The sequence below is a fragment of the Salmo salar genome, chromosome 15 (assembly GCF_965601325.2).
Source record: "Salmo salar chromosome 15, fSalSal1, whole genome shotgun sequence".
In the NCBI taxonomy this organism is placed as follows: Eukaryota; Metazoa; Chordata; class Actinopteri; order Salmoniformes; family Salmonidae; genus Salmo; species Salmo salar.
In genome coordinates this window covers 83,385,600-83,400,403 of record NC_138305.1, presented here as the reverse complement: position 1 = coordinate 83,400,403, position 14,804 = coordinate 83,385,600, and the positions used below count along the sequence as shown (strand labels likewise).

At 44.3% G+C, this 14,804-nt stretch overlaps 1 protein-coding gene across 8 annotated transcripts in view; it reads left to right on the top strand.

Annotated features, from left to right (window-relative positions):
- The window catches only part of casz1 (castor zinc finger 1), a 264,622-nt gene that overhangs the window by 228,594 nt on the left and 21,224 nt on the right, over positions 1 to 14,804 (top strand). For 4 of the 8 annotated variants that reach the window (XM_082962093.1, XM_082962091.1, XM_082962097.1 and 1 more), the window contains 5 exons: positions 5,251 to 6,184; positions 7,744 to 7,809; positions 9,469 to 9,555; positions 10,649 to 10,739; positions 13,552 to 13,716. In XM_082962093.1, coding sequence (XP_082818219.1) covers positions 5,251 to 6,184; positions 7,744 to 7,809; positions 9,469 to 9,555; positions 10,649 to 10,739; positions 13,552 to 13,716 — 1,343 coding nt within the window. The remainder of the gene's footprint in view (positions 1 to 5,250; positions 6,185 to 7,743; positions 7,810 to 9,468; positions 9,556 to 10,648; positions 10,740 to 13,551; positions 13,717 to 14,804) is intronic. The other 4 variants (XM_014145822.3, XM_082962092.1, XM_082962094.1 and 1 more) reach the window with 3 other exon arrangements.

The window sequence follows — 14,804 nt, the reverse complement described above, 5'->3', positions numbered from 1 at the left end:
CATCATTAAGAGGGTGCGAGATAAGGCTGGAGAATAAAACTCATTTACATGGTGTTTCACAAAGGTTATCTGCTGTCGGTTCCAGGCGTAATCCTTTCAGTTCAAGTCCAATTATTGGCCTGCCATTGATAGCCCATCACGTGGTCTGAGAGCGGAATAATGTGACTCGGCTAATTTTAAGAATAACAACTTCTATAAAAAAACAACAACAATAACTTATATTATAAACCTACTACTGACTGCTTAAGCAATAAGACATGAGAACTCAGGGATTATCGTGTGTTATACCACAGCATTGTTGAGTATTTGTTTCTGTTTGGCTAGAAGGGCATTCTAGAATGGACATTAAAACCAGATAACGTGACAGTTGGAAAATATATCGGGACTCCTTGAAATCATGACGCAATATGCGCCTACACATGCAGACCGTACTTGCTACAAAGTTACAGAAAGCTAAACAACTAACTTTATTTTAATGAGTAAATGTATTTTATTTTATCTTTCCACCAGACGATACAGTCCGGACAAAAGCCAGTTGTTAGTTCTGAGGTTCTGAAGTTGCTAACGAAAAAGGCTGGTTAATTATTTTGGGATGTTTTAACCCAGTCGTTAATTCTATTCATTCCACGTTGCAATGCTACACAAATCACTGGCATGTAGCTAGCTAGCGGAAGTTCAATGATGACAAGAGTCAAGAACTTCAATAAATAGTTATTGAATAAATTATGTATAAATAGGCAGCAAGAACTGCAGCAAATAATGATTTGATAAATAATGTATAAATAGGCAAAAAAAACTGCTTATTGTCATGTCAATAATATAGTTATGGAGGATAGCTAAGCAGCTGAAATGACAGCAAACTATGTGAATTTTCATTTGTTTTATCTTTGTTTCCATATTACCATTTCTTTGGATATATCCATTATAATGATCCTGATAAATAAATGCACTTGGCTCAGAGAAGCTGGCAGTCTAGTCATGTTCATATGCAACATGTTGCACAAGTCAGATAGGATCACAGCAAGGCTTATATTAACCCCCGCTGTACCAAACCAAATGCTAGGCTAGTAGCATGGGAAAATATTGTCTTTACACTTTTTCCGAAGGAGATTAAGTTTATAAATTGACTGGCTGGGCTATGGGACAGTGGATCCGCGTTGATAAATCGAATGGAACTGTTAACAGGCATTACCTGTGGAATGTGGGGATTGTGGTGCTATAACTCCTTGCTATCAAGCAATCCGCACCCAGGATCCAAACAACCCGTTTTATACACTGAACAAAAATATAAACGCAACATGTAAAGTGTTGGTCCCATGTTTCATGAGCTGAAATTAAAGATCCCAGAAATGTTCCATACACACAACGACAACAAAAATTCTCCCAAATGTTGTGCACAATTTATTTTACATCCCTGTTAGTGAGCATTTCTCATTTGCCAAGATAATCCGTCCACCTGACATATGGCATATCAAGAAGCTGATTAATCAGCATGATCATGCAGTGCTTGAGGCGTCACTACAGACCCAGGTTCGATCCCAGGCTTTGTCACAACTGCCTGTGACCGGGAGTCCCATAGTATGGAGCACAATTGGCCCAGCGTCGTCCGGGTTAGGGGAGGGTTTGGCCGGGGGGGGCTTTAGTGACTCCTTGTGGTGGGCCAGGTGCCTGCAGGCTGACTTCGGTTGTATGACTCGACCTCTGCCTCTCCCGAGCCCTTTGGGGAGTTGCAGCGATGAGACAAGATGGCGGTGGGTTTCTGGTATGGGCAGGCATAAGCTACGGACAACGAACACAATTGCATTTTATCGATGGCAATTTGAATGCACAGAGATACCGTGACGAGATCCTGAGGCCTATTGTCGTGCCATTCATCCTCCACCATCACCTCATGTTTCAGCATGATAATGCACAGCCCCATGTCGCAAGGATCTGTACACAATTCTTGGACACTGAAAATGTCCCAGTTCATCCATGGCCTGCATACTCACCAGACATGTCACCCATTGAGCATGTTTGGGATGCTCTGGATCAACGTATATGACAGCGTGTTCCAGTTCCTGCCAATATCCAGAAAAATCGCACAGCCATTGAAGAAGAGTGTGACAACATTCCACAGGCCACAATCAACAGTCTGATCAACTCTATGTGAAGGAAATGTGTCACGCTGCATGTGGCAAATGGTGGTCACACCAGATACTGACTGGTTTACTGCTCAACGCCCCTACCTTTTTTTTAAGGTATCTGTGACCAACAGGTGCATATCTGTATTCCCAGTCATGTCAAATCCATAGATTAGGGCCTAATGAATGTATTTCAATTGACTGATTTCCTTATATGAACTGTAACTCCGTAAAATCTTTGAAATTGTTGCATGTTGTATTTATCTTTTTGTTCCATATAATATACTACAACCACTGCAAAACAATGATAAAAAAAAGTACTACCTTAGTAATAATACCAAAATAACAAATTAATAGTATAGATCATTCATGACAATCATCATCCTTTGAATTAGAGGGTTTTTTAAAGTACATGAAGTCTGAAAACAGGATTGGTTTCCCCCCCGAAAAAGTTAGGATCGTGCAAGTGTATGGTTAAATGTATTTGTGATCATAATAATAATAACATACAAATTATATTAAAAGATCACTTTCAGAATCAAGGCTGGGAATAGCAATAGTAGGCTAAGTGCTAAAAATACTTTTACGTATTAGGACTATGAGAAAGACAATCTGAAGAAATGTGTTTTAAACCCCATTTTAAAAGCGACCATGGAAATGCCTACCCAGAATATTGCTTACCTCACGATAATAGTAGTAAATTAAAAAGATGCATTACAACAAGAAATTAACATCAATAAATACACATACAAGACATCAAATATTTAAGATGCAGTGCAACCATAATATAATTAGCTGTTTAGCAGACTCACCACTTGGGGGTCAAAGCTGTCCTTTTACTTGGGGTTAAAAGTGGTCCCCAGCGGAACATTTTGTCATTGACACTTTTTGACTCATATACTACCATTCCTGGATCCAGTGGAATGTCTTGTATTAGTAGATAATGATATGATCATGTATTTAGCAGACACTTTTGTCCAATGCGACTTACTGTATGTAGTTAGTTCATACGTTTTCATATTGGTGATCCCAGCAGGAAACCAACCAGGATCTTGGATCTACCAACTGAGCCAACAGAATTACAGATATTATATTTTTATGGGGGTCCTTCTGAATTGAGAAGTAGGTGTAAGTCAACGGGCTGCTTGATAAACTCAGATAAATCTAGTGCCCATTAATAAAGTACTATCTTATCTATGTTATCTTATCTAGCTCACTCAGTAGTCAAACACGAATGTACAAACATGCTGGATTGATCATTTGATATGTGGCAAAACAGGCAGGAATTTCCTCTCAAATACAAATACCTGATCCATTTCTCTTAAATGTTTCATGCCCTTTCGATCCACCAGATCCCCTTTCATACCAATGTGCCACAGAGAGCAGTAACCCCGGCGACGCTGATGGAAATTTGGGGATTATTTTACACTCCGTGAAGGAGATGTGAAAAGGCATGTGGGGGAGAGGCGACCGATTTAGCAATAACACAGAAATCCGAGATGAGAGCTGAAATCTTTTTGTATTAATTACCAGGACGGCGGCTGGTATTACCGTTTGCCCCGCCCTGTGTGTGTGCGTTAGCGATGAAAAAAGCAATCAAATAAATTAAGAAAAGGTCTGGAGGAGCGGGGTCCTGGGCCCGTGGCCAGAATGGAACCAAGAATGCCAAAAGTTTTACATGACACCTAAGTGAAGTTGTCATCTGGAGCGTAGTGGCTGTGTTCATGATATCTTATCTGACATCCAAACTGACACCAGGCAAGATTTTTGGAATAGATCTGGATCAGTAAACACTACTGTTAAGAAAGGAAAAGCTGAATGCCCAAGGGTTTCCTCCTCTCTGTATCATCTCTCTCTCTCTCTCTCTCTCTCTCTCTCTCTCTTTCTCTCTCTCTCTCTCTTTCTCTCTCTCTCTCTCTCTCTCTCTCTCTCTCTCTGTGTCATGCTCTCCCTTTCTCAGACACACGCACACACATACACATATACATTTACTCTCTCAATCTCTTTCTCATACGCACACACACACACACTCTACTGCTAGTGGCGTGTCTTAATAAGGGATAGCTATGCAGTGCTCTTTCTCCCCCTATTTTTTTCAAGCACATTTTTTTCCTCCCTTTCCCCCAACTTGCTGACCTCTTGCGCTAACCTGGATGAAAGTTAATGAGCCAGAATTAATCTCCACATAATGCAATTAAACTATACATTTACTACATGTCCCCATGTCCTTGGGGAGGTTGTTCAATTTAATGGACTCTTAAAATAAAAAAATGACGTTTCAGTTCACAAATATGTAAAAGTACATATGTGGCTTCCGTAGATAGAGTTGTGATGGACTTGAAATAATGTTTTTTACTGAAGGGAACACGCTTTTGGAATGTTGTCATAATCAGAAGGCCCATTGGTGAGGTCTTTCACTGAGAAAAATGTAGATGAATCAATGTAGATGAAGGGGAGGAGACAGGTTAAAGAAGGATTTTTAAGCCTTGAGACAATTGAAACATGGATTGTGAATGTGTGCCATTCAGAGGGTGAATGGGCAAGACAAAAGATTCAAGGGCCTTTGAACAGGGTATGGTAGTAGGTGCCAGGCGCACCAGTTTGAGTGTGTCAATAACCGCAACGCTGCTTGTTCCCTTGTGTATCAAGAATGGTCCACCATCCAAAGGACATCCAGCCAACTTGACAGAACTGTGGGAAGCAGTGGAGTCAACATGGGAGTGCTTTCGACACCTTGTAGTCCATTCCCTGACGAATAGAGGCTGTTCTGAGGGGCAAACTCAATTTGAGGAAGTTTTGTACAATTGTTGTATATCTAAAGTGTTAGGTGAGGAAAGTAGTACAGGTAATTTCCCAGTCAGAAGACTGACTGGGAAAGTCCCATGGAATGTTTTGGTTCATTTCCATTACGTTCGGCATAAAATGACTGACAAAGAATCAGCCCTTTTCAGCTTTGTACAGTGCTTTTGCTTTTGCTTCCCCTTTCTTGGTTTTATGATTGTTGGATAGAATAATCTATTGACGGTCAATAGAACATGACACTTAGACAAAGAGGTCATCCAAAAACAGTGTATCACATATCTTACCTAAGGGCTCTGTTCTCTCTTCTCCTCTCTGTTCTGTGCAGGAGAGGCGTCCACTCTGCGAGACTACGCAGCCAACACAATGAACGAGTTCCTGGGCATGTTCGGCTACGATGACCAGCAGGTGAGGGACGAGCTGGCCAAGAAGATCAGCTTCGAGAAGCTCAAAGCCGCTACCTCAGGCTCCGACCCATCCTCCCTGAGCAGTGAGGAGGCCACGCGGCGAGCCCGCTTTTCCAAGTATGAGGAGTACATCCGCAAGCTGAAGGCTGGCGAGACCCTGCCCTGGCCCATCCACACCAACCCCAAACAAGAGGACCTCAACTCAAAGCTGGCCCAGGAGAAGAATGCCCTGCTCCAGGCCCAGATGGCCGCCTCTGGGGGGTGCCATTCCGGGGCTGAGGGCCAGATTTATCACTCCAGCCTGGACCACAAGCAGGGGCAAGGGCAGGGGCACAACCTTGGGCGCAATCCCCCACCACCCAACCCCACCTCCCACCTCCAGAACATGGCCTCCCGAGCCTCCAAGTACGACTTCTTCATCCAGAAGCTGAAGATGGGTGAAAGCCTGCGGAGCCAGCAGAATGGCAATGCCTACAAGAAGCCATCCAAGTACGACCTGGAGAACGTCCGGTACCTGCACCTCTTCAAGCCCGGCGACGGGAACACTGACATGGGGGGCGCCATCGCCTATAAAACGGGGAAGGTGGGCCGCCCGTCCAAGTACGACATCAAGAACATCCAGAAGCTGATGCCGGGGAGACCCGAGTCCTCGCTGATTCCCAGCGTTCTGCCTGCCACGCCTGGGAACCCGGGGACACCAGTGGCCGCCACCTCGGCCTCCTCCGCTGGGGCCACGGGCCCCCCAGGACTCATCATGGATCAGACAGGCCACATGGGCTTCAACACCTCTGACTACATGAAGTCTAGCTTCTCCAAGACCGACTCCATCACCACGGGCACTGTGTCCTCTGTCAAGTAAGAACCTCTTCAGATGACTTGAATGACACTTTAGCTGAAAGGCACCACGTAGGTACAGAAGCTCTGCATGAGAAACATGCTAAGCTTTTCTCACACAGCAATATTAATGTGTGTACTGTATACCTGCTTATATATTACGCGTTTATTCAAGTCATACATTGTCTTGAATGAGTTATGAGATCCCGGTAGTGAAAATTGTCCGCTCATGACAAAAATAGTCCAAGGAAATAATGAAAATCTCTCACCAAATTCTGTCATTGCACCAAAAGTTGCCTATGCAAACCTCCCTGAATTATTAAATCAAATAACCCGTCAACTGAATCCCCCCCGATTTATTTAGCTTGTGTTTTGAAATGATTCCAGGTTTTAATATTGTACAATTCTCCTAAATTGTCTCTGTGGGACACCTGGGAGATAATGGGCGTCTCACATGCACTTAACTGCCACTGCGAGTCAGTTAGCCTAACGCAAAGGTAATTGCCACCTCCACAACAGCCGATGCGAATGTAGTGTGAAATAGCGCATGGTGCCAATAGATCCACGACGTGATGAGTAGCGAAGGCCCATGAAGTGTTTACCTGCTGGGCGCTCTCTTCAGAGACTGATTTAGCACAGTCATCGCAAAGTGACTGACTTCCTCCTTTGGCTGGGGTGGAACAACTGTCCCTTTAATTACTTTGGAGCTGTGACTAACTTACCAGAGAGTCACACGGCCTAGGCTGAACACTAAAAGGCACTACATGGTCAATCCTATGTCTGAGGTGACCGTACAGCGTTGATTGCGATGCAGCCCATGCAGACTTCAGGGCTTTCATATTTCTTGCGCTTAGCAGAGCAGAGCTATTGGGAAAGAAGTTGTCAGGAAGTGAGTTTGTGTTAATACAAGACGTACCGCCCCCACCTACCATCAACCAATCATGTCAATGTGGAGCTATACGGAGCCCTCCGCATTGTTAGTGCTAGCAAACGAGGGGGTTTGGGAAGCTAGCCCTGGTTAGCGCTAGCAAAAAAGTGGGTCCCTCTCAAGGCAGGTCACATTTCAGTAGGAACCATGCAATGTTTAAACCTAATGTGTTTCTGATGATTGGACTCAGTTCATTCATTCCCCCCCCCCCCCCAGTTTAGTCCTATTGGTTCTACCCAGCTTGTCACTAGCTGAACCAATGCCTTCTGTTCCATCGAACCCTGTCTTCTCCTTCTGTTTGAACTCAGTCCATACTCCTGATGAGACATGACAACAGCCTTTGGAGCCAGGGTCCTTAGGGACCTTTAGAAAAGATTTTGCCTATACCCATTATCTAGATTTGCATATGAGCACTCTCCAAAATAGCGCTTTTCCACTGCCTTTTGCCTTTCATTGTTGGAAAGCCATGCAAAAGTCTGTTCATACCTTCCTGATTCAAACCCACGTGAAAACCGCTGTCGCGTCACAGAAAATGTATATTGATTGCGGTAGTTTGAAACAGATTGTAGGTAAATATTGTGTCAGTTGTTTTTATTAACAGTGCGCCCAATACCCCATTAATCCTGTCTCTTTTTGTGTTTGCTTGTATTAGGAACGGCCTACCACCTGAGAAACCCGTCACAGAGGACGTCAACCTGTACCAGAAATATATCGCCAGGTATGCAAATCCTCCCTCTCCGGTGAAACAAATGTTGTCCCGGACATTGAGACAAAGTATTTTTATTAACTGATGCCGTATTTTACACAGTGACGAAACTAGACGTGTAAAATAGTGGTAGAGGTCAAGTTTTGTGCTGCAAAGTGAGGGAAATAGTAAGAGGCCGAGTTTATGGACTGAGAGGAAGTGGAATTCTGTTAGGAGGAACGAGGCATGAGATGGTTTCTATGGTGGTGAGAGGTGTGCTGACAAGATGGTTGGACTTACTCTGTTTGAGGTGGAGAATTTCTTACAAAGTTACTACAGTATACTGGAACACTTTGCATGTCGGTCTTGAGTAGTTCAAGCGTACTGTACGGCGATGTATGTAACAAATATAGAGTGAAACTGTTGGTTACATGGCTGCATGGTCTCTGAACTGTCCTCTTTATCACTCACAAAACACGGATGCAAAACATTGCAAGGTAATCTCATATTTCAGTAGGCAACACAGTATCCCATTCGCCAGTCATTTTGAACTCCACACTAGAAAGGTGATTGTCACTTGTTTATTTCTTCACTTTAAAAAGAAAGGAAAAGCACTGTTTCAAAAGCCCAAAGTGGCTTTGGCGTTAATGATTACTTCTCCAAACCGTAACATGAAGGGCACAAATCAAAAGCACTGTCACTGACAGACACACACATTTTCATCATGCACACACACACACACACACACACACACACACACACACACACACACACACACACAAAACCTTCCTTGGACTGATTACATTTTGCAGATTTAATTAAGGAATTTTTAATGAGGCTTCTGCTGGCACTGCCAAGAACTGTTTTGATATTTGCGCTGCATAATGCATAAAATTTGTCTAAACATCTCGGTAGTTGATGCACGGGGAGGCTGCAGATAAGCCCAGATACAGTTTCAATTTCCGTGTTGGGGAGAGAGAGCGAAAAAAAGAAAGGGAAGAGGAGGGAGGAAAAAAGACAGAAAAGGAGGACTCATAAAAAGGGCAAATGTAGACTGGGGGGAGGGGGTAGGGGTAGGGGGAGGTTCATCTCTCTGGAGCCACAACTAATGAGCGCACATTTATGCTAAAAACCCAGCTTTGTAAATGTTGTTGACTCCCACCTTCCACCCCCCTCCCCCTCACCAACCAAGGGGGGAAAAGTTATTTATCTCCTTGCCGCGCACCAGTTTGATGTTTTAAAGAGCTTCCCTGGTAGTGTTTAGTCGCAGTTTTCCCTCTTTAAATGCTTTCATGCACCCACTATTGCCGCGGCACTTTGATCTGCGTTGACTCTATTGTAACAAGAGATGTGCCGCAATCTCTGTATCGTTGTGATATTAATATTTAATCTGCAGCTGAATAGCAGCGGCCCATTAGGCCCCCTGACGCGGCAAGTGGGAATTGTCCATAGGCAAAGTGATACAGCTGGGCAATGAGCAGAGGGGTGGGCCACAGTCCCAGGGGGGCTGTGTGTGCGTGTGTGTACGTGAGCGTGTGCGTGTGTCCGAATACGTGTGTACATGCACAGTCCATAGAGGAGTAGGGCTGAGAAAAGCACCGATGGTGGGAGAGTTGGTTGGTGTGTGTGTGTGTGTGTGTGTGTAATGTACTCTACTGTTAGCTCCATTTCTGTTTTTTTTTTTTTCTAAAGAAGCCGTCAAACCTTCCCGAAGCCCCTACCACCACCACCACCACCACCATACCCTGAGCCCCCCACCACACCACCAACTTTTAAAAGGTAGTGGATTTGCCGTTCAATTAGCCTAATGAACTCCGCAAAGTGATCTGTAAATGCAGCCCTAGGATAATCCTACAGGCTACAGGCAACAACAACAACAAAAAACTGAGAGAGAGAGAGGTAGAAAGAAAGAGAACGAGTGAGAGAGAGAGAGCAGATGGTACTCTTGGCAGCGGCAGTCCAAATGTTTATTTGTGTGTTTTCAGTCGTAATTTGAGGTTTTTTAACAGTCATCTGTAAACGCGCAAAGGAAATGGTGCCCACTCTTTTACCTGGAGAAGTCTTTACCGAGTCAGACTCTTACAGTCGAGAGGAGGAGGAAGGGGATGGGAGGGGAGGGGGCGGCAGTAGCGTGTAGATCCACTCAAGCCTCTCAGCAGAACCTAACCTTCCTTTGATTAAAGCAAGCGCCGTTAACCTGAGAGAGAACTCCACAACATTGATTTGGCAAGGTTTAAAAGGCAAATGAGGGGAATCATGCGTGGGGTTTACAGTTTAATAAGTGTCTGTGTACCGGCTGCTTTTGAAATAAACGGAGCTAATTTGAGTCGAAATTGGTGTGACAGGCGAGTCAATTGTGGCGGTGTGCGGAAAACAGACGTATTTGCGTGACGAGATGAGTTGTTTTGGAGGTATGGTTAGGATTAGGAGGTAGTTCTCTGTGAGGTGATTGGATTTCCTTTTGGTAGTGACAGACACCTTGAATGTTAAAGGGGGAAATTTGGGTTAGGTTAAGTTTCGGGAATAGAAACAGGTGTTTCCCTTCATGAAGGTGATGTTTTTGTCCATTTGCTCACTAATCACCAGAAGAAAAAGAAGGATGCACCCAAGAGAATTAGGGAGGGAGTTTATATTCAGACAATACTATCATTGCAAAATAGCATGCATGATTTTATACCACAGTAACATAATTTTTCAGCCCCTTTTTTGTGAAGATAACTTCTGCTCTATGACTGTCTTCTAAGAAGAAGCATTGGAGTGTCCACAGCTTTTACACCTGTACCTTGATTAGTCATGACAAAATCACTCAGTGTAAAGTCCACATGGCCCGTGATGTAACTCTGTACCCCTTTTTTTGTCACTTGACTTCCAGGTTCTCGGGGAGCCAGCACTGCGGACATGTGCATTGTGCCTACCAATACAGGGAGCATTACCACTGCATGGACACGGAGTGCAACTACCAGGTGAGTAGCTGTGTGCTGAACACCCCATACGTTATACATTTTAGGACACCCCTACAGTACTATGACAAAAGTCCCTTGCTCTGACAAGTTTTGTGAGAATGTCCTACAATGTACATCATACACCCTGGTGAACACCGCTAAGGTGTACATTTTAGGACATTCCTATACCCTATGACTTAAGTCCCTACTCCCTCTGATAAAAGTCCCAACTCCCTATGACAAATGTCCCCACTCCCGATGACAAAAGTCCCTATTACTTATACAAGGTTTTGTAATGTTGACCTAAAATGGACACTGTACACCCCCTATTTAGGTGGCCTAGTCAGACACATGTTTGCCTTGTTTCCCCATCTCCCACAAATTGCAGGCTTCCCCTCTCTCTAGTCTAGGCCTTGCCTCGTGTCACCATGACAAACGAGATAACAGCAGCGGGGGTAATGCTGTACTCTTAACAGCCATGGTTCAGTGCCTCCAAATGTACTGCGCTGTGCTGTACTCTACTCTACATCCCTTACTGTCTCAACTTCAGCTAGGGAGAACCCATAGAGACGGTGTCGCTGGGTGATTCAGAGACGCCTCTATAACTCAGTGTCCCATTCACAAATATGGGGAAGTGTATGAGCACAGAGTTTGAATCCTCTTCCGTGTTTTCCTGACCTCTTGACGGGGAATACTAAGGGTTCTAGGATATACAGAGATGAATAATATGTCATCACTTCATCTCTGCTCATGCCCAACAAAGGCATCCACAGATGAAACGTTGTTGACGTGTGTCCACCGAACAGGTTATGACTGCCGGCACTCGTCCAATTGAGAGCAAAGGCTTTTTTTCTCTCACTAAGCTGATTCCGTGCACAGTTGGTCTTTGACAATTGGCCTTTTATCCTGGGTTAATTGTAAATATGCTTGAAATATGGTTCCTTTTCAATGTGTTTTTTTTTACATTTTCCTGGAGACATCTGCCGTTGCTCTGGGTCTGCTTTTAATCCCCTTTCACGTTATTAATCTTGTCCCGGTCCCAAGCGTTGTCATGTACGGCACAGGGAGGGAGGAAAAAAAGTGTTAAGGAGATCAGAATACAGGCCCGTGTGTTTGCCTTAGCATATGGTCTAAAAGAGTTAGACAAACACACGTGTATTTGTTAAAGACGTCAGATCCTCACGCAACTTGAGCGGTATGTTTTTCCGTCTTTCCGCCCGCTTTTCCGAATTAAGGCATCTGTAGGAATAATCACAAAGCATAACATCTAGACTTTTCACAAGTCATGCTTTCATTGTTAGACAGGATGGATACTTGGCTGAATATAATGGAGAGAAAAAAGGCTTTGAAATGATTTCAAGTCGTCCTTTAGAATTTTCGTTGGGGTCATCAGGTCAAGTCCCCATCTGTCATTGACTTGAAGTGCAGAGCTCAAAATCGAGACATTTGGGTGTATATATCCGGAAAAAACGGCCTAGCTAAGATAAGCACCTCCTTTGGTAGTGATAATTCATGAAATGTTACATGACACACTCCTGGAATATTATCCTGCTGCCAGGCTCAGTGGCATTCTCCTTTCATGGGCCTGTGTGTGCATCCTCTACAGTGGTGGGAATCCTAAAATACATGGTGCATGTCAAGTGGCTTCCAGCTCCCAGACTCCAACTGAAAAGAGGCTCTTCTACCCTAGTCAGCTATCACCAGGCTTATTTTGGCTTCCATAACGGATCGAACGCAGTGGGACGTCCACAGCTCAACTTCTCATCTCGTCCTCATTTACTGCCAAAGATAATGATTTCCAGAATGAAAAAATGTTTCTATGGTAAATCAATAGATCAGTTATTAGTGACAAATCCTCAGCCAGAATGATACAGTACTACTGTAAGTTACAGGGTTACAGAAGAAAACACTTCAGGGGTGGGAAATGGGTCAAGATCTAAGGAATGGCAACCAGCTGCCATTCACTTGGGCCTTGGTGATACAAATGCTTGACACACCAGGAATTGCCATACTTTGTAGAAGCAATTGTGTGTGTTTTAGAATGATTGAATTACATTTTTCCCCTGATCTATCTCTCTACTGTACATAAATATGGATATAAGTAGCTCCAGAGTCATTGATTCAGGCTTCTCTAGTTACAGTTCCTGTAACATCAGCTTAAGCCCAATTACTGCAGATTTGGTTGCTCTAGGTCTCTCCAGAGTCCCTTTTCTGTTTTTCTTCTCCGCTCCTCAGTGTAGGAGGCTTTTTAATTTTGAGGAGGGTATCGTAGCATATTCCCTCCTTATTACAGTCAAAGCCGGCGCGAAAACTGCACTGTTAATGCTTTAATTAAAAATGGAATCATATCTCGGTGAGGGAATTGAAAGGGAAAACGTTTTTTGGTTAGCTTGTTTGTTTGTTTGTTTTGTTGTCTATTTTTTTTCCTCCCGTTGCACGTCTGAGAAACCATCTGCACGGAACATAATTTTGCCAAAGCCAGGAACATCGGAACTGTGATCTTGCATGTCAAGTGATCCATCTTAATTAAAAGAAACGGAGGAAATGGAAAATAATAGAGATACGAGCCGAAGACTTTCCACTTCTTAAATATGTCTTTGTTGCTACCTATCAGTGCCACATACATAGCCCTGGACATGTAGAGGCCATGTATGTAAATATGAATAAAGTCCTTAGAGAGTCTTGCCCTCTCCATTGCAACACACACAGCCTCATCTCCTACTTTGCAAGTTGGCTCCTGCGCTTTGCAGCTGTTTCCAGAGCAATAGTGACTTGATTTTGTGACTATTTAAATAAACACCAATCTGTTGCCGTGCGTTTTGTCCCTTGGCAGAGGTTCACCAGCAAGCAAGACGTGATCAGGCACTACAATATGCACAAGAAGAGGGACAACTCCCTACAGCATGGCTTCATGCGCTTCAGCCCACTGGACGACTGTAGCGTCTACTACCATGGCTGCCACCTCAACGGGAAGAGCACCCACTACCACTGCATGCAGGTAAACACACATGCACACATACACTCATACACACACACCAAACACGCACGCACACTTGAAAGATACGCTGCTTGCTTAGCCAGAACTACTTCCTCCTGATTCGGCTTCCACTGAGGCTGGAACCCAGGACTTCTGCTTTGCTAGAACACGTGCCCGCCCTCCTGAAGAGTCTTACCAGTCGGCACCACGCAAAAAAAAGCTAGGTATTCGCTTGCGCTAGTGGGGACACTTCAGGCTGAGGCATAAGTTTCACACATCCCAATGTGCTACATTCACCCCTCAAACTTACTCAACAGCGACCCCAGCATTGAGCTGAGCACAACTGTACATCCGGGTCACGGCATCAACTATAAAGGACGTCACACTGCTAGCTTAGCCAATACCACTTCCTCCTGATTCGGCTCACAACGAGGTTCGAAACCTGGACCTCTGCTTTGCTAGCACGTGACCGCCCTCCTGAAGCGTCTTACCAGTCGGCGTTACGCGAAAAGCTAGCTATTCGCTGGCGCAAGTGGGGACACTTCTGGCTCAGGAGTAAGTTTCACACATCCCAATGTGCTACACATATACACGCTCTTGTTTCACACACCAATACGGTATGCACACACAAACACACACATACACACACGCGCACACACGGCACTCCGCCGCACACATTACAGACCCATGACCATTGCCACCTATGGAGATCTGAGGCTTCTTGTGAAATGGGATTTTGCAGAGTCATGCATAATTCATTGATGTTGCATTCCAGAGTCACACACCACAGGACCGGATATACGGTACATACTGGAGTCATTTTCTAGAATTGGCTAGCTATACAGATTCAGTGTGTCTGTCCTTTAAAGGGATAGTTCACCCAAATCTACCAGAAGCCTATAAGGAAAATGATTGTCATTTTATTTCTCCAGTGATACCATTTAGGGGAAAATTTGGGGTGGCATGGAGAGTATAGCATAAACTCCTCCCACAGAAAACATGAAAAAAGTTGTGAGCAGAGACATGGCCCCCATGCCAAGCCCAGGGAAAACCAGGCCACTCAGGCATGACAAGACGCACACCGATGAGCTCTCCGAGTCTTGAGAGCT